This window comes from Phoenix dactylifera, unplaced genomic scaffold, assembly GCF_009389715.1.
Source record: "Phoenix dactylifera cultivar Barhee BC4 unplaced genomic scaffold, palm_55x_up_171113_PBpolish2nd_filt_p 000980F, whole genome shotgun sequence".
NCBI lineage: Eukaryota > Viridiplantae > Streptophyta > Magnoliopsida > Arecales > Arecaceae > Phoenix > Phoenix dactylifera.
Genome location: NW_024068336.1, coordinates 96,890 through 119,114, shown reverse-complemented (window position 1 = coordinate 119,114; position 22,225 = coordinate 96,890). Strand labels below are relative to the sequence as shown.

Below are 22,225 nucleotides of genomic sequence, written 5' to 3'. Positions count from 1 at the left end.
TCTCTCTCTCTCTCTCAAAAGATCACTCTGGCCCCGGCCCAGAAAGTGGTGGAAAAGGAAGTTAACCCGGTTATATATAGCCCCACTCGACTCCCTTTCTCTCTCTTTATCCTTAGGTGCACCCATAGACAAAAACTAGAGAGAGAGAAGGGAGTTTCTTGGAAAAAGGAAAGAGTTCCATCCGCCTACGTAAATGCCTTCTTATGCAGGTTGTGGAGTTTGAAAGGCAATGAAAAAGAATATTAAAAAGCAAAATATAGCGAAGAAAAGATATTTGAGAACGGGGTTCGAAATTCTCTCCCACTCTCCCCTATGCTTTCAAATTCCACCGCCACCTCTCCCACACTCTGCCTCGGGCTTAGCACAAGTAATCATGCACCCATAGGCATTTCACACGTGCGGACAGTTCATTTCGCTTGGCAAGTCTCGCACGCACTGTCACCCCCTCCCCCCTCCCCCCCCCCCCTAGGCTCCTAACATCACCTTGTCTTATTGCCAGTCCCTGCAGCAAGATACTCCATAGCTACAACATTAACCAGCTTTGGAGTTTGTTAGGGACAGGAAGCTAAGCTAAGGCCTTGGCGCATAACCTTCTTGCTAGGAAGTAGCAGAGCACAACAGCCGTGGTGGTTGCTAAAAGTGGGTCTGAGGGGGAGATAGCATCAATAAAGCGATTTCGTTCATACGCCAAACTGTTGCAGCAGAGGATCGCCAGCTCTCCATCTCCCTGTTTGTAGGCTGCGTTTAATGCTGGTGATGCTGCGCTGATTAACGGATTGTCTCATCTGATAAGCTGCAGCTCTGTTACTTCTTGCAGCGGACTAAATCACGGCCAGGATTCCCTCGTATTCATGAGCTGTCTATGGCTCTGATAAGGCCCTTTGTCCGCTTTTACTATATAGTGTGCTCAGGAAAAGTATTGTTTGCTATAGTTATGAGATCATTTCCCTTAATAGGACGGTGTAGGTCTTGTGACCTTCGGCACCACCCGGGAACAGCGGCGCGAGCAGTGCTGTGGCTAGCGAGCACGGCCAGATATGACGTGGTTAGGGGATATGACTAGCTCCGATAAACCATGAATTGGATAGGCATCAAAGTTGTGGTTGTGTAGGGTTGGGAAAACCAAAGAACCAAAAAAAGAAGGCGGCAATAGGTTGCCTAACCTCGGCTCAGTCCATTATGGTAGTTTGTTACAGCGCCAAAGTGTGGCAGGCAATTAGCATGTGGCAGGTTTACTTAAAATGTTTTTTTGAAAATATTCACTAAATGTCCGTATTGCCGGTGGAAATCGCTGCGACCGGGACATCAAGCTAGTGAGATTGCTGGAGAGCTCTTAGTCCGCTACCCTAACCGTCTAATATAGGTGATGGGCCCGAAATAATGTCGTTTAGCTCGGGTCGTGCTCAGATCTTCACCCCTGACGTCAATTTCAATCAAAAATAGCGGAGACGAAAAAATCTTCTTGCCAAAGAATATTCGAGGGAAGATCTTTAATGCCTAAGTTAGAGAGACTTTTAAAGAACAGTGGAGATTGAGAGTGTTAGAGCGACAATATGATGGTGTGTGAGACCTCGAGTGCATTTACTTGGATGGCTCATATGGCATTGGATTGCATAAGCAAGGGCTAGCACTCATTGCCGGAGCATTCAAACATGTGAGTTAGCCGTCTTTAACAAGTCACCGCACATTCGAAGATCATGTGTGGTTGTTTCGCACGTGCGTCGTGCCCCATGCATCTTGCATGTGCGTTTTGGGAAATCATCAGCTTAAATGTTATAGAGATTTTGAAATTCAAAGAATTTCTCAGGTACTTCTAAACTTGCCATGTGGCGAGCCTTGGTTGGTAGGCTGAGGGCCTTATATATGGAAGGGTTTGGCCGGCTGGCCTTCCATGTGGGCTACGTATCAAATGTTTATTCACTCAAGGTACACGGTGGGATAAGAAATGACTTCTGCGCTCCTATAGTTTGGTTGACTTGCAGCCATTTTTGTTGAAGAAAAAGGGAGAGAACTGCAGCCACCTGTTACAATTCTTTTTCCACCGGTGTAGGTGAGAAGCATCATATATATATATATTTATATATATACACACACATTGGCAACTATAGCCAACAATCAACCAATTCCTACAGAAAAAAAACAATGGGAGTTGCACTATCTATAGTATTGCATGTCTTTCGAGATGCCGGTTAATCTAGTAAGATGCTCGTTGATGATGTTTTCTGATCACTCCAAATGGTGATCATCTCATGCTCCGTGCTTTAATTGGCCATCCAATTTGAAACAGGGACATGTAATAGTTTCTTATTACTCCAACCTAGCTAGTATCTTGCAATTTTATTTCCATGACCATATGCCTTCCGTTTACTCATACATTTCTCATTTTGCCTTTAGGTATGTGATATTTACACAGATCACTACTTTTAGAACCCTGAGTTCGTAACCACGCTTTTAAATTTCATTGCTAGCAGCAAATATCAAAGGTTGACAGCTTGCTTCCTACCGACCAAATACATGCACCGATGACACATCACCACCATCGTCCAAATAGCCATCCTGCCATGACACATCCCCTTCAGGGAGGCACGTCATCACAATATTATAAATTTCACGGGAGCATGCGAACGACTCCAGGGAGCAAGGGTTCTTATTCAAATACTACTCCTTGTAAAAAGACCCGTCGCCTACTCAAAACTTCGATCTATGGTTGTTGATGCACTTGGTCGTGAACTTGGGATCGCTAATTCTACTCAGAATTGCTACTAGTTTGCCCTCTTATGATGGTCAATGGCCATAGGCCATGGCTGCCTCGGCCGCTTGCGTGCCAAGGCTGGGTCCCGGACTGGTGACCTCTGCCTCGGGCTCGGGCCAGAGTGGCGTCTGGGTCCGGCTCGGCACGTTCGCGTTCATTGCGCGTGGCCCCACCCCCTGTCACGTTCCGTACAGGTCTCCGCGGTGAAATACGATGCGGAATGGGGGAAAACTCGGTACTGGGGCCCTCAGAAATCGACACCTCGCCCTTTGCTTGCACCGGCAGCGGTCCGTTCCGGTACGCGTTTCTTGCGCGACTTCCCTCGTGACCGAGTGCATACATTGAATGCAATATAAGCGAGGCACTAGAAAACAATTTTCATCTGAAATGCTCCAGAGATCGCAGGGAATGTGCATTATTTTTGCTTTGGAAGAATCTTATGGAAAGAGTCGGAAATCATGTTTTTTTTTTTTTTAAACTATAGTTTGGTCTCCAAATTCTTGGGGTAATTCTTTACTAAACTTTTCTCCCATACTTTAGTTCTTCCATTCGATCTTACATAGTTACGGGCAATGATTTTTTGTTTTAAAAAAATATTTTTTTTAGTAAACTGGCTGCTCATATTGGCTCTCGCATGAGCATGACCAGCTACATAACGAGCCAAAAATATTTTCAAAATATGTCCCAAGCATCATTTGGTTGAGAGAAAAAGATTGGAAGAAAAATATCTCTATTGGATCACATTGCCAAGCCAATAAAAATACATGTTTTGATATGTTGATGGCCATGAAGAAAATATAGCGAAGTTGCAATAATAAATAGAGAATCAATATAGAGGATAGAAACATTTACTACAATTCAACAAATAATGGTTGATACCCTCTAAACATCTCCATCAAAATCATCCCTAAAGTTACCTCTCTTGAAAAGTCATTGCTCCGGTACACATTAAAATGGAGCCCACCATATTATTAATCTTTCTACTCCTATTTAGGTCATGTAGCTTATAGCTGTCAGCGACTATAAGCCAAGCATGCATCAAGACTCCCGAGAACACAAGAAGATAATTCTTGTTATGTAAAATAAAAATAAGTTGGTCATTACTTGGATGTCCTATTTCAAACTCAAAGTCAATATTTTACAATACTCAAATCCTACTATTAGAAAGACAAATCCTACTTCATCATAACTGGCTTTTTTTAAACGTTATACATCATAACTAGCAAATTCAATCACTCCAATCCTGATCTAATTAAACGCGTAAAGCCTACCACCGACCCATCCATGGTTTCCATGCAAGAAGTCGTGCCCATGATTAATCTAATAATACATAGAACATACAGCATTGACCACTTGACTTAGATCGAATCATATTACTAAAAAATGAGCTGTACACCGCTGGCATTGCACCTCGTACCACAATCTTACGGATCGTATCACCCTGCCATGTAACATCAGTAATAGAGTGTGCTCTCATATTATTTTTAATAGAAAAATAAAGAAACAATTCATAAGGTATGAGTTATGTCTTGTGACCTCTTTGTCCATCACGGCACTCCAAGCTCATCTTCCTTTCTCTTTTTTTTTCCTTCAAATCGGATGATTCATACAATTCGAATATGAATACATCCAATAAAATCAAAAAATAATAAGTTTCAGAATGCTCCAAACAATTCTCTTTTGCCAACCTACAGACTATCTCTAGAATGACTTGTTGCTGAAAATTGGACCCGGGGGCCACCGTGAAGCCGGGGAAGGAGGAGCTCCGCTGCTGCAGGGGGCGGACGGTGGTGCGCCGGCTTGCTGCGTCCTCCGCCGGGGGGCGTGGGAGCGTCCAAAGAGGGGTGGTGCGTCCAGTCCTGTCCTGTCCTGCAAAAAAGCCGGTGGCCGGGCTCCCCGGCGCCGGCCCTCCGATGCCTAAGTCAGAGGGGGCAAGTATGTGGAGAGAGCAGGGGAGAGAGTATGTGGAGAAGACAGAATCTTGTGTTCAATTGTGTCTGTGCTGTTTTCTTCCTTTTTCCCCCGGTCTAGGAGGGTTCTCTCCAGCTCCGGGTTTTTTTTTCTTTGCTTTTGGTCCCCCTTTCCTCTTCCCCCCAGGTTCCCTTTTATAGGAGGATTCGGTTACCTGGGAGGTGACATGAGGTTTGTCCTGTTATGTGATAATTGGGCACGATTTGGCCCATTAATGGCGTGGTGGAAAATAAGGCCGAATCAGACCGGAACCAGGGAGTTGTCACGGTCGATCGGACCCGTTGGAGTGGTTGAACCGCCGGCCGTAGCGGGCCTGGGGTCTGTGGATGGTAAGTGCATTTATTACCGAATGAACCGGCGGTCAGGTAGAGCCATGCGCTCTGATGGTTCAGTGATCCGGAGATCGTCTTGGGCCGTATTCATTAAATGACTGAGTGCATCGGAGACTTGAGAGAGTCTCGTACATTAATGGCAGGTCGTGCCGAGTACCTGCGAAGATCTTATGCCTTGATGGCTTGGAGATAGTGGCAGGTCGCAAGCCGTAGGAGTTGTCAGTCCCTTGGACTTTAGGCGGAGGTTAAACATTTGGTTAAGGCATCGGCTCGGCAAGAGTGCCGAGCCGAGCTGGTCGCCCAATGGGGCGCCCTGTGGCGGGGTTGCTTCAAGTACTCCTGGTCGGCGCCCTTTAGGCGAGCACCTTCTAGCAGAGCGCCTTGGCGCTGTCTTTGGTCGGCACTTTCTAACCGAACAGCTTTGGGTGGGGCACCTCTTGGCGCGCACTCTGGTCGACGCCCTCTAGTCGAGTGCCTTTCTGGTCGGCATCCTTTGGCCGAGCAGCTTTCCGGTCGGCGTTCTTCGGCCGAGTGGCTTTCCAGTCGGCACTTCTTGGCCGAGCAGCTTTTCGGTCGGCGCTCTTCGGCCGAGCGCCTCTGTCGATATATGACTTAGGGTTTTTCTCCTAACATGACTGGTCATGTAGGAAACGATTTAGTCTGCAATTTTATTTGCCTCTATAAACACATGCTTAAACTAAAAAGCCACACCAACATTCATCGTTCCTCAAATATTTTAAAGTAAAGGACGATTCTTATCATCATCACTAGAGTTATTTTGAATCTAGCCAACTATGGCGGCCGAGTCGTCTCCAAACCCACCCTCAATTGATTTTTTTCTCATTCCGGTCGGACCAACTCATCGAAACCAAAAGCCTGCATGCCCCAATGCCAGCAAATTGGGTCATGCCTCCAACCAAGCCCCTTGTCCCGTCCTAGTCCGAGGTGGTCAGGCCCCCACCCACCAAAAGGATATAAACTGCAAAAACTCCGGGCCCCACTATCCCAGCGTGGAATACGGAGCAGACACCGACCCTAAAGCCAGGCATGTGAACCATCTCCAACCCCGTGGCCACGCAAAAGCCTCACAAAGAACGAGATAGAGATAGAGATAGAGATAGAGATGGAGATAGAGATGGAAGGGAATTGGGAGGGACCAACGGCGAGGAACGGCTCAATGATTAAGAGGCGCCGCCGGGGATACCAATGGTCCCTTGTGGGGTTTTCCAACGTCGGTTACGTACCCATGATTAGTTTATTCGGGATAAGTACTGTTCCTTGTGTTAAAATAAATGAGATGCCATGACGTTGAAGTGATTCGACGATTTAGTTCCATCTCGGTCTGTCGCAGCGTCTCTCATTCCCCATGCCGACCTATAAGACGTTTCCTTTCCCTCGCAACGTCATCAAAAGCTTTCTCTCTTAATTAATAACAGTTCTTTATACGGGGAAGGAAAGAATGGTAACATCAGCATTAATTCTTGCTCAATCGCCGGAATTGGAATTTCTCTGGATATCCACGAGCAACGGGCCGTATCATTCTCATTATTTTCCGTTACATTAGCAAGCATAGTTTATAAAACCTCAACCGTTATGACGGCCCCGATTTACTAATCTGTCAGCATTTAAGCATTATCGCAGAGTAGCTGTCCAGAAGATGCTATTCAATTTAAATAATTGGTAACGTTATAAAATTATGATAACTTGACATCTTTTAATAACGGCTATTTTTTTTAAAAAAAATTACAGTTATTAAACGGCGACAAAACGGGTAACGTCCGTTTACCTTGCTGATACTTTAAATGGTCATGCCAGCCTAGGTTATCTTATTGTATGGATTCGTGTCATAATTGGAGTGGTCGTCTAATGTAGATGGAGGTGATAAAATCACCGCGTTTGATTACATCACGGTGATTTCACGGTGATCCTAAATCACCTCCACCTCTCAAATCACCGTCCAATCCGCTGATGAAATATCCATCCTATAGGTCGAAAATCCAAGATTACTCAAGAGCAGTGATCTTGAGTTGAAAGACAAAAATACCCATCAATTTAGCAGAAAAATTGATATATCAATATACCATCAATATATTAGGCCAATGTTATATATATATAATATTATGTTAATATTATATATTATATTAATGATATATATTATATTATAATATATTACTAATCATATTATTATCATATTATTATTGAAAGATAATTTTAAATTATAGTATAAATATATTATTATATTTTATATTTATATAATGAAAATATTGAATATAGTACTCCTATTCATCTTATTTTTCTAATCAAAATAATTATTAGTATTAAAAAATTATTATAAGTATAAATAAAAATATTAATTCTATAATGAAAAATAACATATTTTTATAAGATTAATAATTTATAGGAGTAATAAATATATTTTATAGAATATATTAATAATTAATATATTGATAAATATATTAATATTTTATTATAATATATTTTATATGATTAAAAAAATATATGATAAGGGCTACTAAAAGTAGAATATTTGACAAAATTATGGAGATATTATATAAATTAGCATATTGACTTATATTTTTTATTCATGAAAATTAAAAACACATAAAAAATCCATCAGGAGTATTTGTGGTATTATGTGGTCGGTGATCTTGGATCTCCGTACCATACTAAACAAGTTACTGAAGGATATTCAGAAATTTTTAATCACTGGGTCATGGCCTACCAAATATATTGATCTTAGATTATTGGAGATCAAATCATCTCAGCATTCAGATCACCAAAGATCTTAAATCACCGTGGTGGTTCTATTGGGATTACCAAACAACCCCTAGTGTTAAGAATGCTTTCTGGCAGTGCTGCCACTTATGCTTTGAATCCGAATCAATGCCGTTGGCTTAGTCTTCGTTAGTCGTAAGGTCTACTCATAATGGCTTGAGACCCTCAATTATTAATATATATAGATGCAGCTTAATTGTCACATGATGTACAAAACGAAACAATGTCTCCACGGGACATGTTGTATTATTACTCTTTATAATCAACCAATGAACGAACTTCCGTAGTTTAAGAAAATATATGTAATGCTGCTTTCATGTGCACAAGTAAAATAGTCCGAGGCTAGCTGGATTTTTTTTTTTTTCAGATATCAGCTACTAATTAAGGTAGGATAAAAATTGATTTAATGTTCCATTGGTCCAATATATATATGAAATGATTATCCAACTTTACATTCTATCCAGAAACAGACAAAATTGCATTGCCCCTTCTTTTCCCACAACAAATAATATTGATATAGCCTGGATTTATGGCTTGTGATTACTACCGAACAAAACAGCCGATCGAGCTACCGACCAAAAAATCAGACCGGCCAATTAGCAGCAACGGGCCAATATATCTCCAATCCAACCGTAATAAATAATATGATCAAACAAAGAGGACAAGGATGCATTGCAGGGTGGTGTAACTAGTTTTTACTTTTGTAACTTTTTTTAATGGCAAAAATGGACTCTTCTATTGAGCATGTGACTATGATATAAACAAACGCTATGGAAAAAGAATCTTGATTATCTCTGCACGTGAGTACCAATGGCCTACTCCTATCATCTTACATGAAATTAATAAAATGGTTTGAGCGTGTAACAAGAGTTTCCTTCGTATAAATGTCGGATTTCTGAAAAAGTACGTGTTACGTGGAGTTGATGAAATCCTGATGCATGCTTTTCATTTGAAGTTATCCAACATTCATCATGAACGATGCTATTAATAAAACTTTCACCAAGGTTCTCATAAGTCTACCATGCCTTATAACATAGATATAGTAACGGCAAGTCCTTGGGATACATTTTTCTTGTAAAATCACTAGGTGAACTAACGAAAATTTAATGTCTTTTCAAGTAGTTCTCTCCAGGTAATGATCTCCATGCAAAGTCACTTTTCCTAATAATTTGTCAAACAAGTATTCACACATAGCGTTTTCATCTTGTTTAAGATAACAGGGGTCGACTGGTGCAATCTAAATCAAATATCCGCCACTATTTTCACAACCAGATCTTCTGAACATTTTCTGTTGTGGTTCAAATTCGACCCGAGGGTGACCACGCTAGGAAAGTCGAGGGAGCTGCCGGCTGGGGCGGAGAAAGGAAAGCCACTTTCTGCGCGACAGCGTATCTGCACAAAGCCTCATTGGTGGTTCTGCTGAGGGCCCTTCGACGCTTAAGTTAAAGTGGATCTTAGTTGGTCCAAAAAAAGTTCCCCTATATTACCTGATGGGACTATTTATAGTCCCCATAGAGGTGTCTAGGTGACGGAGGTATGGACCGTCCTCATCATGAGAGGAGATGGGTTTTAGACAGATGGTGCACAGCTAGAGCTTGCCTAAGGTGCACAGCGTAGGCTGTTCTTGCGAACGGTAAGGTGTTAATGGGTGTGCGGGGTATGGCTGGAGCAGCATGGCATGTCCTTGGCTGTCGTTGGCCAGCAAGCAAAGTATGGCACAGTGGCGTTGTAATGTATGGCCACATAGGCGCGCTTAGGCACGCAAGTGGATGCGGTCATGGAGGCCGAGCTCGATGAGAGGTCGCATCATATATTCGGCAAGGGCGGCCTAGCTTCCCCGATTCCGAAGTTTGCTCGGTAGGGTGCCCCGAGCTTGAGGGTCGAGACACGTTGTTAGATGGGGCGCCCCGAACTTGGCCGAGGCGTATCGTCGAATATTAAGGGCGCCTCGAGCTCAGGTCGGGGCGCGTCGGCGAATATAAGGGGCGCTCTGAGCTCGGTCGAGGAGCGTCGACGAATATAAGGGCGCCCCGAGTCCGGTCGAGGCGCGTCAGCAAATAGTTCTGCGGTCGAAGGAGCTCTTTGGCTTGCAGCTGACACACCAAGACGTTCCGAGCTCGAGCTTACAACTGACACAGCAGTCTGAGATTGGGCTGATTCTGAGCAGGGTCGAGGTCTTGCCTGGTCGGTGTTGTGGTCTGCCCGGCTAGGATGGGACGATCCCTTGCTCCGAGCAGGACAATCCATTTTGCCCCCCATCACTTTCATCTTCTGAGTTTCTGGATTGCCGACATGAAATTATTCTCAACGATCGGGATCCTGCCATTAGATGGTGGTCAGTTTGGAGTATAGTTAATCATAAGGATGTCAATGGTGGTGGGCACATGGTAAAGAAAAAAAAATATTGGATTTCAGAACTATTATATATGTATATATATAATTTACCAAATTATCCAGAGCATCTTGTTATGATTAGTCGACAGAGTTTTTTTTAGATCATTTGATTGATAATTTGTTAACTTAACTTATTTGGTATTCACTAGCCGGTTCCTTCTGCATGTAGACATTAACTTTACTCTCAGATGAAGTTCTTGCTCAACTTTAGGATGCATCAAGTCGCTAACAGGAGAGAGAGCTCTTGGGTGCCAACCCTATGTTTTTTTCCAGATTATTGCTCTGCTCTGGTATTGGTTTAGCTTTGTCTGAGGATGTTTGTACTAAAGAAAAAACTAGTACCATAAGGTGCACATAGAAGTGTACCCCCCCCCCCCCACCCCCAAAAAAAAGTGCACATAAATAAAGCAAGCCTGGGATCGAAGCAACTGGAACACACGTAGACCATAAAGTGCACATAAATAAAGTAAAGCGGGGAAAACTGGGTCTCTCACATAGTATCTTCGATGGTATCCATGATAATGTACTTCACCTGGAATCCTTCATCCTCTGATTCTCTCAAGGTCAATTTTGTTGGCGATATCCTGGATGGGGATTTGGAAGGCGGTGCTAGATTTGTGATTCATGGTCATTGGTCAAGGAGCTATGCTGGCAGCAGCAGGAGTATGTCACCTCTATGATCCCGTCGTCCCTCAGAGGTCAAAGATGCCTATGAGGGTTCTATGTACACAGTTACTGATGGGAGGCAAAACGAATCATCCTACCTTGGCACGATGTCGTCGTATTCCGGCTGAGCAGACCTCAAAGCCAGGCCGACCTCAACCCGCCAAAAGCATTTCTCAACACACCATTAAGCACTTCTCATGGTCCATTCCGAGAACCACTGCTTGCCACCAAGATGATAGTCTGGTGGTAAGGGAGTTTGAACTCCATCCGAATTGTCCGAGTTCGAAACGCGCGGGCGTCGATTAAATCGGAAGACCGCATGTCCTACGCCCGGATGGCTCTGTGTGGATATGCTTCCATTACATCAGTAGTGAGGTGGTGCTGGGGTGACGTACTCACACGTAGATGGCCCAGTGGGAATTCTCACGAGTTGGGGAGGGTACGTGGAAACTTGCAACCGTCATCGAATATTTTCTGATGGAAGGAGACCCAATGGAGGGCTGCTATGTGGCTGGGGTTCTGCCGCTCCCCCTCCCCCTCCCATCCTTTCACCAAAAAAGAAAAAAAAGAATCACTGCTTAAAATTTGGACCACCCACTGCAATAATTTTCGAACCCCAACCCGTGCGGCCCTACCTACGTGGACTCCTTCCAAATTCCAGCACCCTATTTTGTCCAAGTTCGCCCAGCTCCACCAGCCGAAAGGAGGCCGCGAGCCATAGCGCGCAAAAAGGTGGCATCAATTTGACTAAATCCACAGAGAATAGACCCCTCTAGGCGTCTACATTCGAAAGAGAGCGTGAGATGGAAAAGTTATTAGTAGGCTTCCACAAGAGCCACTACTAAAAGTCATATGCACATGTGAGCGCACGCAGAGAGAGAGAGAGACAGGGAGTTGGAAAGGAGACCTGAGTAGGGATCAAAAAGAATTTTGCATAAAAATTTATACAATCAGTACTTTTATTTTTTTTAAAAATGATTTTTCTACACAATGATATAGAGTGATCTTTGCACAATTTTGTTTCTGAATGCAAATAAAAGATACCTTATTCATAAATTTAAATCATCCGACAAATTTGATGAATATTTGTTAAATATATTTTAAATATTTTATACATATTTGTTTAAGCTGCAATCCATCTTGTATTTAGATATAGAAATAAAATTATTGAAAGTTCTAAATATACATTCTTAACGAATAAAAAATCTAACAAATTCAACGATTAAATGGAATATCCAGTGGAGAATCAACAGTATCTTGGTGAGATGCGCGTGATTGTCCCAGGAGAGAGATGGCAAGCTTTTACGTGTACGTTATTTTCTCTCAAGCCTGCAAGAGTGGAGAGTTGATACGGATGTTACGTAATTGGTTCTCAGCGTTAAGGACTGGATTTGAGTGCATTAGGTTAAAGGGAAGCACTACCGCCCTGATGGTATCTTTGGTGTTCTACCTACTTTAGTTTTATTAAGGTGTGGCTACTGTCAAATTCCCAGATGTGTGCGAAGAAAAACGAAGCCAGTTGACGTGCTTCTATAATTCTATTGGACATCGCATGCTGCCTTTCCGAAAGGGCTGAATCCCGTGCGGTTTTTCCTTGTGGAGAGGGTAGCTTGCTTGGGAGAAAAGCAAAGAGGGAACGTACTCGGCACCCGCTCCTAAATTCTGCTGTTCCCTTTCCTCCTCTCTTTCCGCATACTTCGTGGGGAAAGAAAAGTCTTCAGAGGAGCAGAACTTTTTGGACTCGTTGATGACTCAAACATTAGCTGATGTCTTTTAATATCTCGATGGAGATGGAATATTGAACAAAATTTTAGAAAAATATAGATACTCGAAGATCTCAGTAGATACATCACGGCGAAGAAATTGATCGGTTTCAATATTTTGAGTTGGATGTAGTAAAATTTGGAGATTGTAATTTGAGGACCGTGAGGGCGTGTGTTTAGTTCCGCAAAAAATCTTGAATGCTCGTACAAGATTAAAAAACCTAAAAAGTATCTTCCAACTATTTTTTTTTTTGGATGGAATTCTTGATTATTACAAATGGTATTAGAGCAGATCCGTTCATGATCCATAGGGGCTAGAGGATACAACAATACGGGCTCAATGAGGCTGACCACAGGCCAATCGTAGTGCTTATGAATAAATCTGAATGGATTTGAACTAACGAGAAGGTCAAGGTTTAAACAGGGCGAACGTATGTTTAATCCAACATCAAGTTATTCGCCAGGAAGATTCCAGGTGCTTATATAGGACCAAAAAATCTCTAAAAATATCTTCAAGTTAATTTTCTTGGGTAAAGTTGTAGACCGTTAGAACAGTAGTCCATGCAGTTGGTCCAATAGGGCTTAATATATTTTTTTTGCATAGATAAGTGATCAACAATGGCAGAATGAATCCCACTAATCCAATTTAAAATTTATTTAAATAGTAAAAATTGATGAAAAGATTTAGAAAGTGCATCCCGATTTTATTGGTCAATATGTCAAAATCATATTGAGGGTGCGTACTAGTTTATTTAATAAAATTAGTATTGATGCCAGCGACCAAGTTCAAGTTTCATCCGCGTCAGACTTCTACCAAGTCCACTCCCGTCCCAGAATCAAACCAAACATAGACTTCTACAAAGTCTATAGCCGTCCCAGAATCAATACAAACGTGCCTGCGGTGATGAAGTCCCTTGGTTCAAAGTAGCTGCAAGGCTTTGATCGTGACCTTGGTGGCTTGGCAGAGGGTGGTGTAATCTATTGACCTTGGTTTGGTCACCGACCCCAGAAAAAAAAAAAAAAAAAAACCAGCTGGCTACAATTCTAGTGAGCTTGGACTTCTATTAGGTCCAGCCCAAATGTGAGGTCTTGATACGTGAGACAGTGGTTGAACCCCAAGTGCGGCATAAAATAGTGATTCAAGTGGCATGATTTGATTCTTACACTTTAGTTGTTCTAATTTGTTTAGGCCTTTTACTTTGGTGGGCTGGTAAAGCCCAAACGCCCCCATTTTTTTTTTGTTTTGCTTGCAGAGGTACGAAATAAATGCCCTCCACATCAGCTCTAATGCGATTTGCCAAACCGGAGGAAAATCTTCGGTCCAGGTTCTTTTCACTTGCTGTGTGCTTGCCACGCTTGCTAGACAAACGCTACTTGATTAGCTTCCTTGAAGATATGATTGCACGAAAAATTAGACAAAGTAGGAAGCAGCTTCTTAATTCTTCTCAAAGCTAGATGCTGCGATGTCCCTTGGTCACTAATCCATGTCACTAAAGACCATGATTGCCTTCGACTTGGGCGGGAGCCTAGAAACATTTGTTTTGATGTCTTGGACTAAAAATGGTCCCCCCATGGCCCATGGGTTCGCAATGGGCAGAGTCGCCTTTTGTGGCCCAAAGACGTGATCTCTGACTACTGGGACTGGGCTACGAATTTAGTCCCAAAAGCTCGCCTGAACCTGCATTGTTCGAGTACGGGGTTTAGATTTACAAAACCGGCCTACTTGATAAGATTTCAATAGTTGGGTCTGGGTTGGGCTTGAAATCGCAAAGCCCTTGCTGAAGCCAAAGCCTGTCTGCAGTGTGGGAGCAGTAATGGGCCCAGAGACCAGTGTGCTCAGGGTCTGCTTATATGTACATCAGTATCGGCCAGTAAACAACCCTCGAGGAGCAGGGCGTGCTTCGATCGGCCAGCCATGAGGCATATAGAATCTTTTTGGAGTCAATAACATGGAGTTTTGGTAGTTGATCATGGCCTTTGCTTTTTTGCTTTTCTCCCGTGATTACCCCAATCTCGATTCCTATTTTTCCTTTTTATTTGAGATATTATACTCTACACTACATGCACTAATATGGCCATGCACCATACCAATCACCTCGTCTCATTTCTATAGGCCAATCACCAAGGCAAATGCATAATGAATGATGCCCACGAGAAGGAGGCGAGGTAATTGTCATGGTGCACATGGTGAAAGGTATAATTATTGCTTTTTTTTGAAATTTTTTTTTTCCGTTTTGTAGGTATCAGGTTGGACACCTGAAGGACTTATCAACCCACAAGTTCTTCCTCTGGCCATATTCTTGTTCTAAACTTATGATGGAAGGGAGCGACCCATAGAGATTTGCTTCCTGGGGATTTAATTAATCTCCAATATTTAAGGATTCAATCGGGAAGAAGAACAATTTTCTTCAACCCGCTCAACTCGAATCTCTCGAAAGGTAACTAGAATAAGAAAAAAAAGAAATTCGAAAGTAGGGCTTAAGTCCCCTTTTCTTTTATTAATGATTAAAAAACTAAAGTACATGGCTTTATTTATAATGATGAGGTTTTTCTTTATGCATTTTAAGTCGGATTCCTCTTTCTAATTCTAGTAGGGCTCTTTTTCCTAAAATATATATCTCTAGTAGAAATTTTCTAAAAAAATCTAAAAATTTGTGCAAGTAGATCTCGACTTCTCCATCAACTCTGTCTTCTGTCGCTCTGTCTAATTTTTCTCCGATAGAGAGCTATACCTGGTCAAAGTCTTACATGAAAAGAAAACTTTTGGTTTGATTAGCTTATTTTGGGCCCTAAACGATAGAATTTGGGTTCGATCGCTAGGGGCGCCACTCTATACAAGACATGGCGTCATGTCATAGATCTTAAAAAATTGTCTGATTTAAAAACAAAAATCATCTCAATCGGACATCGTATGATCAAGTTTTAGCCTCCATAAATTTGGCCTGTAACTCAGCTTTTCGATACGGCGAATCTTACTCCCGAATCCTATCCATCTTTGTTCGTAGTGGCCAAAATTATTCACATCATCTAGGAATCTTCGTTCGTTTTTTTTTTCCGAAAATAAGCCCTCTGTTCGCAGTAGCCAAAATTATTCACATCAATCTAGGAATCCTCGTTCGTTTTTTTTTTTGAAAATAAGTTCTCAGGCTGATAATATCTCCCGGCATCCAAAGTGACCGATAAGATATCCAAGGAATGTACAAGGACCTTTTATGGGTTGTGAGGTGTACAACCCAAATAGGCTCTACTTGGACATTGGGCTCTTCTATGGAAAATTCTTGAGTAACCCAAAAATGTAACTCAAACAGCCACTCGAACCTTGTGCCTTGTACCGTTGTATTCTCATTGCTCCCTTTTGAATTGGCACTGCCAATTATGCCACATAATGAATGTGATTTGTGGAAGACTTAGCATTGCTCTTATTCAACCCACAATTTCGCCATTTAAGTTCAAAAAAATGAGCCCCGGAGTTTTACCTCAGCTGCTATTTTGGCCATGTCCACTATTCAACAAATTGGAAAAAACGTGAACCATGCAGAAGAAAGAATACTCGATCTCCTTACATGTAACACATATGAACAATGCAATTTTGATGACCTATAAGTTGTTAGCAGAAATGAAATTATGGGATTTTTTTTTTAAACTCTAACTTGTTTTTGTTGGAAACTCATGAAGAACTCACATAGCATTTTTTACATGCAACTAATGTGATTATTGCAGTTTTGATGACCATTTATTAGCTTTCTCCGGTAATAAACTGTTTACTTTTAGGCATAGTTGCTTCTAACATTATATGCAATATCATCATGAACCCATTACATTCTAATTTTAACACTGAGATGTTGGAAGAAACCAAATATCTTCTCTAAGATTTTTAAAGACGATCAAACAATTTCCAATCATGGTCCTTGCGGATCAGATCATCCGTATAGGATAAAATAGGAATTGCAGATTTTTTGGTCCATCACATTCATGTATTTATGATTTATGAGACTGCATTGATACTACCGAAGGGTGTTCTATTTGCTTGCAGTTCCCGTTTGATACATGATAAAGTAAATTTTGCTTTTCATTTTCCTTGTCATGGACCTGGAAGAGGCGGGACATGTCAAGTATCCACCTACGATTATGTCTTCTTAGGTCTATTCTAGATGTACAATTTTATTTCGGTAGTCATTTTTCATTTCAGTTCAAAAATGCTTTCAATATATTGTTTTTATTTTGCCCACTTATATTCAATTCCTTTATCTTTTTGGGAGTTTCGGAGAATGGATGATGTATAAGAGAATATTTACAAGGGAAAATAGCCGGATGAGCAGGAATATTTACAAAGGAAAATAGCCGAAGAGCACGAAGATAGAGATAGAAGATTTAGAAGACAAAGGCGGAAGAAAATTTCTGATTATGAATTGTTGCAGAGATTCAAAAGAAAAATCCGTTTTATACATACATGACGATAAAGTCAACATTAGGAATTCAAAATTAGAATTGAACCATATAGATTTTATTTAAAAATCATATCATATTTATTAATCATTTTCTTTCTTCTATAGTTTTTCTTTTATAAGACAATATTCATAAATTTATATCTATCACATTTCACATTTATTTAAAATAGAACGTGGATGAAATAGTGAAAGTTGTGTGATTAGAACACCCAGACATCGATTAAATTGTTTTATTGCATTAATTATTTTAATTTTAATTGATATATGCATTAGGTATCTTGTCAATTGTTTTTTTCTAATGTCATGTATTACATTGCATATTAATGGAAGTAGTGCCTAAACCTAATTTAGATCCAGTAGAAACTTATATTGGTTTTTGTCTGCAATAGAAAGCATACTTTATTTTGTGTCAAAAAAAGATTTGTTTAGTTTTTGAGACATGAAAATATATTTAAGATTTCTATTTATATTTTATTTAGTAAAAAGAAATAAGAACAAATAAAAATATGTTTATTACAAATCTTGAAGAATATTTGAGGCAAGTCTATTTGTGTTAAACTTTTTCTGTTTTTGATATCAATCCTCAAACAACTTCCATGCGTCATATATTTTAGCAGGAACAAATGCCACCTACGTCGTGCAGGCCAAAATACAACATAAATACACAAGTTTGGTACACTAGCCAAACAACATTGAAATTTCAAATTTAGCAATGTGTTTGTTTTCACTTCTGTCGAAATAGTATTTAAATCAAATAATAAAGTTTAAAGTATCCCATTACATAATTATATATTTAATAAAATTAAGCAACCAGATATATTATTGATGTACATTCACGACTACATGCACACCATAACTCGATGCATTATTAATCTCTTATTCGTACTGCAGATGACAAAGTAACAACACACGAAACCACACTTGAAGGGGGAAGAAGGACACAACCCAAACTAGCGCACACGCCTACTTCATAAAAACTAGACACGGAAGAAAAAGTTGCTGCCTTTGCTTTCTTTGATTTTCTCACACCTGTGTTTCATGCTTCTCATTGCCCTTGGGTCGGCCCCAATTACGTTCTCCTAGATCTTCTCCAAGATACCTTTCCCTTCTTGGGCGTGCTCCACTTCCATGGGTTTCTCTGGTGCTGTTGCTGATGCGTCTTCTCCAGTTCCACCGCTAGACTTTTCCTGTGCCTTCTCCTCGGGTTCCTTTTTCTTCTCCTTTAATTTAGATTTGTCATCCTTAAAACAAGATTGCAACAAAGAAGATCGATAAAAGCTTTAGACTTGAATGACTGAATGAGTTCAAGTATTTTTGTGGGGTCTTAATTATGCTGCATGGAAGCATTCATACATCCGCCACAAGAATTTTATCCCAAAGTAATCACGAATCTGTCAACCCTCGTCTCTTCCATGCTAACGATAATGGTTTGGGACCTATGATCAAGCTGATCTTGCATTCCAAAGGCGAAATGCATACTCACAGTTTGAGAGAATTTTATCAACAAAACAGATCACAATACTATTAAGCCATATTAATAAGCCTTCATGCTTGAGATGCTAAAATTGATGAAGTAGGTAGTAAGGTGTATACTGAAACATATTCTCAAGTTTCCTTTTGATTTCATACTGAAACTAGGTTTTACAGCCCCGTGTCATTACCCCATTTTCATCAAAAGAATGTTTGATGTTCAAATGTTGGAAGGTGTTTCTCCAGATGTTTGGCATCGGTAATTCTTCATCCTCTCTATGAAATGGCTGTTAGTAATGTAGTTTTTGTCTCTGAATTATGTCAGTGGAAATAAGCAAAGACTATGGTTTGCCATCAGAAAAAGGAGATGTCAGCGTAAGTTTATGATAAATAATGCTGGGTGGTGATCATGTCACCTGGACAGATTTGGAGTCATCGCCAGAGTCGGCACCAGATTTAAACTTCTCTTTAATCTGCTCCATTAGCCCCTCCTTTTTCTTCTTTTTCTCATCCATCTTCACTGCTTCACTGCTTGACTGCATTCAAGAAAACAATGCCAAGGAGTTCATAATAATTTTGATTTGGGCATAAGAACTTAAAGGACCCAAACAAACAAAAAAAAAACTCTATCACCATTATTTCTGTTGTTTATGAGTTGTAAAGTGATAATTTGAACCCCATCTCCTGAATCGTCCATGTTATTAGAAGCTTGGCAGATATGATGGCTTCCTCTCCCTGGTCAAATTGTTATCCAACCCAAATATATTTCAAGGTCAAGCCACCCCTTGATCTACTGGATGTTTTTTTTAATAAAAAACACAGCAAACAAAATGTGTTATAGTGAAGTTAACAAGTAGTTTTTTTTCTCTCGATAAACCGGATTTATTAAGCCAATCTAGAGTTGATACATCCGAGTGAATCGGAAAACAAAATGTCAAGAAGCTCGGATGGAATGTCTGCCACAGCTGTCCATAAAGAAGTTAATAAGTAGGTTCATGGACATGATTCCTTACTCGTCTGAAAATAGGATTAGAAAAAAAAATTAAGGTAAGATGCGTGGCTACTTACCTCTTTCAAGCCTATTAGTATAAAATCAATGGTTTAGACATTTTCATCAGGACTTAGGAGAGAAGGAAAAAAAATATAAACAACCTATGCTAAGAGTTAAAGGTTTAACTTGTTATCATTGAGTTAACTCTTACTTTGCCAGAGTCAGAAGCAGAGTTTGAGGCTGAGTCATCATCAGAAGCTGAAGCGGAGGCTGAGGCTGAGCTACCAGAGTCGGAGTTAGAGCTATCACCCTGGAGTTTGTTTTCTTTCTTTTTTCCACTTGACTTTTTCTTAGCCTTCTCCTTCACGATATTCTTTTTTACGTTGGAGCTGTCATCGCCACTTGCCTTCATCCAAGCAGAACAGTAGTGATCAATTCAGAATAGCGTTAACTTCGACAGGATACAGTAGGATAACATATTCCAGCTAGAGGAATAAGATATTCCAACTATATGCCTACGAAGAATAAAAGGAATAAAATGCGTATGTTATAACCAGTGCATCTTACTGAGTCTTTTTCAGAGCCGGAGTCGGAATCGGAGCTAGAGCTGTCACATTTGAGCTTTTCCGGAGCTCTATCCTTCTTATCCTGAGCTTGTTCAGCAGGAGCCTCCTGCACGTTGTCCTCCGGTGCTCCGTCAACCGGCTCTGCCGGGCTGCTACCTGTGATGATGGGCATCTGTTCCGCCATGGAAGTTTGCAAAGCACTAGAAACAAGGTGGCGATGATATGAATATCTCTTTAGAACTTTGGATATTGTGTGGATTTCAAAGCAATATCCATGTCTACTTATAGGCCAGACTGGGGCTCAAACGTGAAATACGTAAGGATAAAAACGAGCCCAAGGAAAAGAAAAAAAACTAATAATAGAGACACCAAATACATCAAATAATGAAACAAAAAGACGGATCGTTTGGAACTTTGATAGCCAGCCAAAGAGGAATTATCTTGACAAGAAGGAAGGAGGAGCAATTGTGTGATCAGGTGAAGCTATTGGCATTGGATACCAGAGCTCTGATGGCTGGATATGGGAGTCTCTGTCATCGCGTTGGCTCGGTATCCTTCCCTTACGAGGCAAGAAGACCAAGGTTATTACAAACTCCACCATGCATGAGAAGAAAGAGGAATCCAACACTCTCGGAGATCAACATACTTGACGTATAAGACTCACGAATCATGACCGATCTTTATGGACTAACATGTGTTTTAGATTCGTGCTGGTCCTACCAGGATAGCATGGTTACGAAGCATCTCTTCAACATGATAGGGATGCTACCTCCATGGTACCAAGTGTAGATAAGCACAACACCTAGCTCCGAAATGTTGAGCTTTCAATACATGCAGAATAATTGCACAAGATGTGATAAAAATATTTCAATAATTGAATCTAGTCCGTCCTAACTATATACTATGCCCTTAACTGTACTTTGATACCTCATGATGCCAAAAATAATGAATTCGTACTTGTCCTCAGCATCTTTTAAAGCAATAACGAAATATATGTACGCATGCCAAGGATGGGCTTCTTTCCTTGTGATGCAGGCTAGTTAGGTCTAGTGTGCGGCCAAAACTTTCTTTCTACGAGGCTGCACGTTGACACAGTTGATGTTTGGCTTCTGAATTCCTTAGGGAACAACCTCCATAACATCAGATGCAAGCACGATTCTAAAAGTTTCATGTCTCAGTCAGCTCTAGAATGGAAATATATTTTCTGCCGTGTACTGGCCCTAAATCATATAGGCTAGCCTCTATCTACAGATTGATCGAGTTGAGTTGGATCGAGTTGTAACCTGACACAAACCCGATCCATGTCTGAATTAGGCCAGTATATTTGATCCAAATATTTACCTATATCAAGTCACGTTGAGAACTTATTTTGTCAATGTATTTGCTCTTTTTGATCGAATCAAATTAACAGTAAGCAATCATAAACCATAAGAAACATGTATCTAAATTGGACTGCTTGACTGTACTATAAAGATAACTTGCATAAAATTCTCTCAAAAAATATATAATGCAAGAAAGTATCAATATCTTTAATGGCATTCAGACACTATCAATAACTTTTTTATTCAGCATAAGAAAGATTTATGCGCGTATAAGTGTGTGTGATATCTAGGAACAAAGTCCAGCCAATTTTTTTATTATCTTTGTATAAAAATTACTCGCTATCGAGGCTAGACCTCCAATAGGGTGGCAACATTAACCGTTGGTGCTGGTAATTTTGGAGAAGTGGTGCTGGGGAGAAGATGGTGAGGAGGATGAGGATGGGATCAATATAAGATAGAAGCTCTAAGCAATGTGTAAATCTAAAAAACAAGGATATCCTAGTCTTAATAATAGTTTTAAGTTACTATGCAATCATTCCAGTTGATAAAGATGGATGAAAGGATCATATTGCAAAAAAAATGGTATTAGGGTTCTAATTAAAAAAAATTAAAATGAAGGTGACATGTGTGACATCCAGGCAAAGTTGAGGGGTTCAAAAGTAATGTTTCCTTAATAAATAATGGTTATCTGGAAACAAAATAATCATTGTTATAACCATTGCTATTAGTTACTATAATTTGAAAATAATATAACCGAAAAACCTAATAGAGAAAA

The 22,225-nt window shown here is 40.6% G+C and overlaps 1 protein-coding gene across 1 annotated transcript; it reads right to left on the bottom strand.

The window, feature by feature from the left end:
• Positions 1-17,897: 17,897 nt before the first annotated feature.
• On the bottom strand, positions 17,898-20,312 carry LOC120107712 (protein starmaker-like). The gene is made up of 4 exons (XM_039121134.1): positions 20,130-20,312; positions 19,774-19,968; positions 18,988-19,107; positions 17,898-18,342 (listed from the first exon to the last, which is right to left on the bottom strand). The coding sequence occupies exons 1-4, from the start codon at positions 20,310-20,312 to the stop codon at positions 18,181-18,183; spliced, it is 660 nt and encodes a 219-aa protein (XP_038977062.1). The 3' UTR covers positions 17,898-18,180.
• Between the last annotated feature and the right edge of the window lie 1,913 nt (positions 20,313-22,225).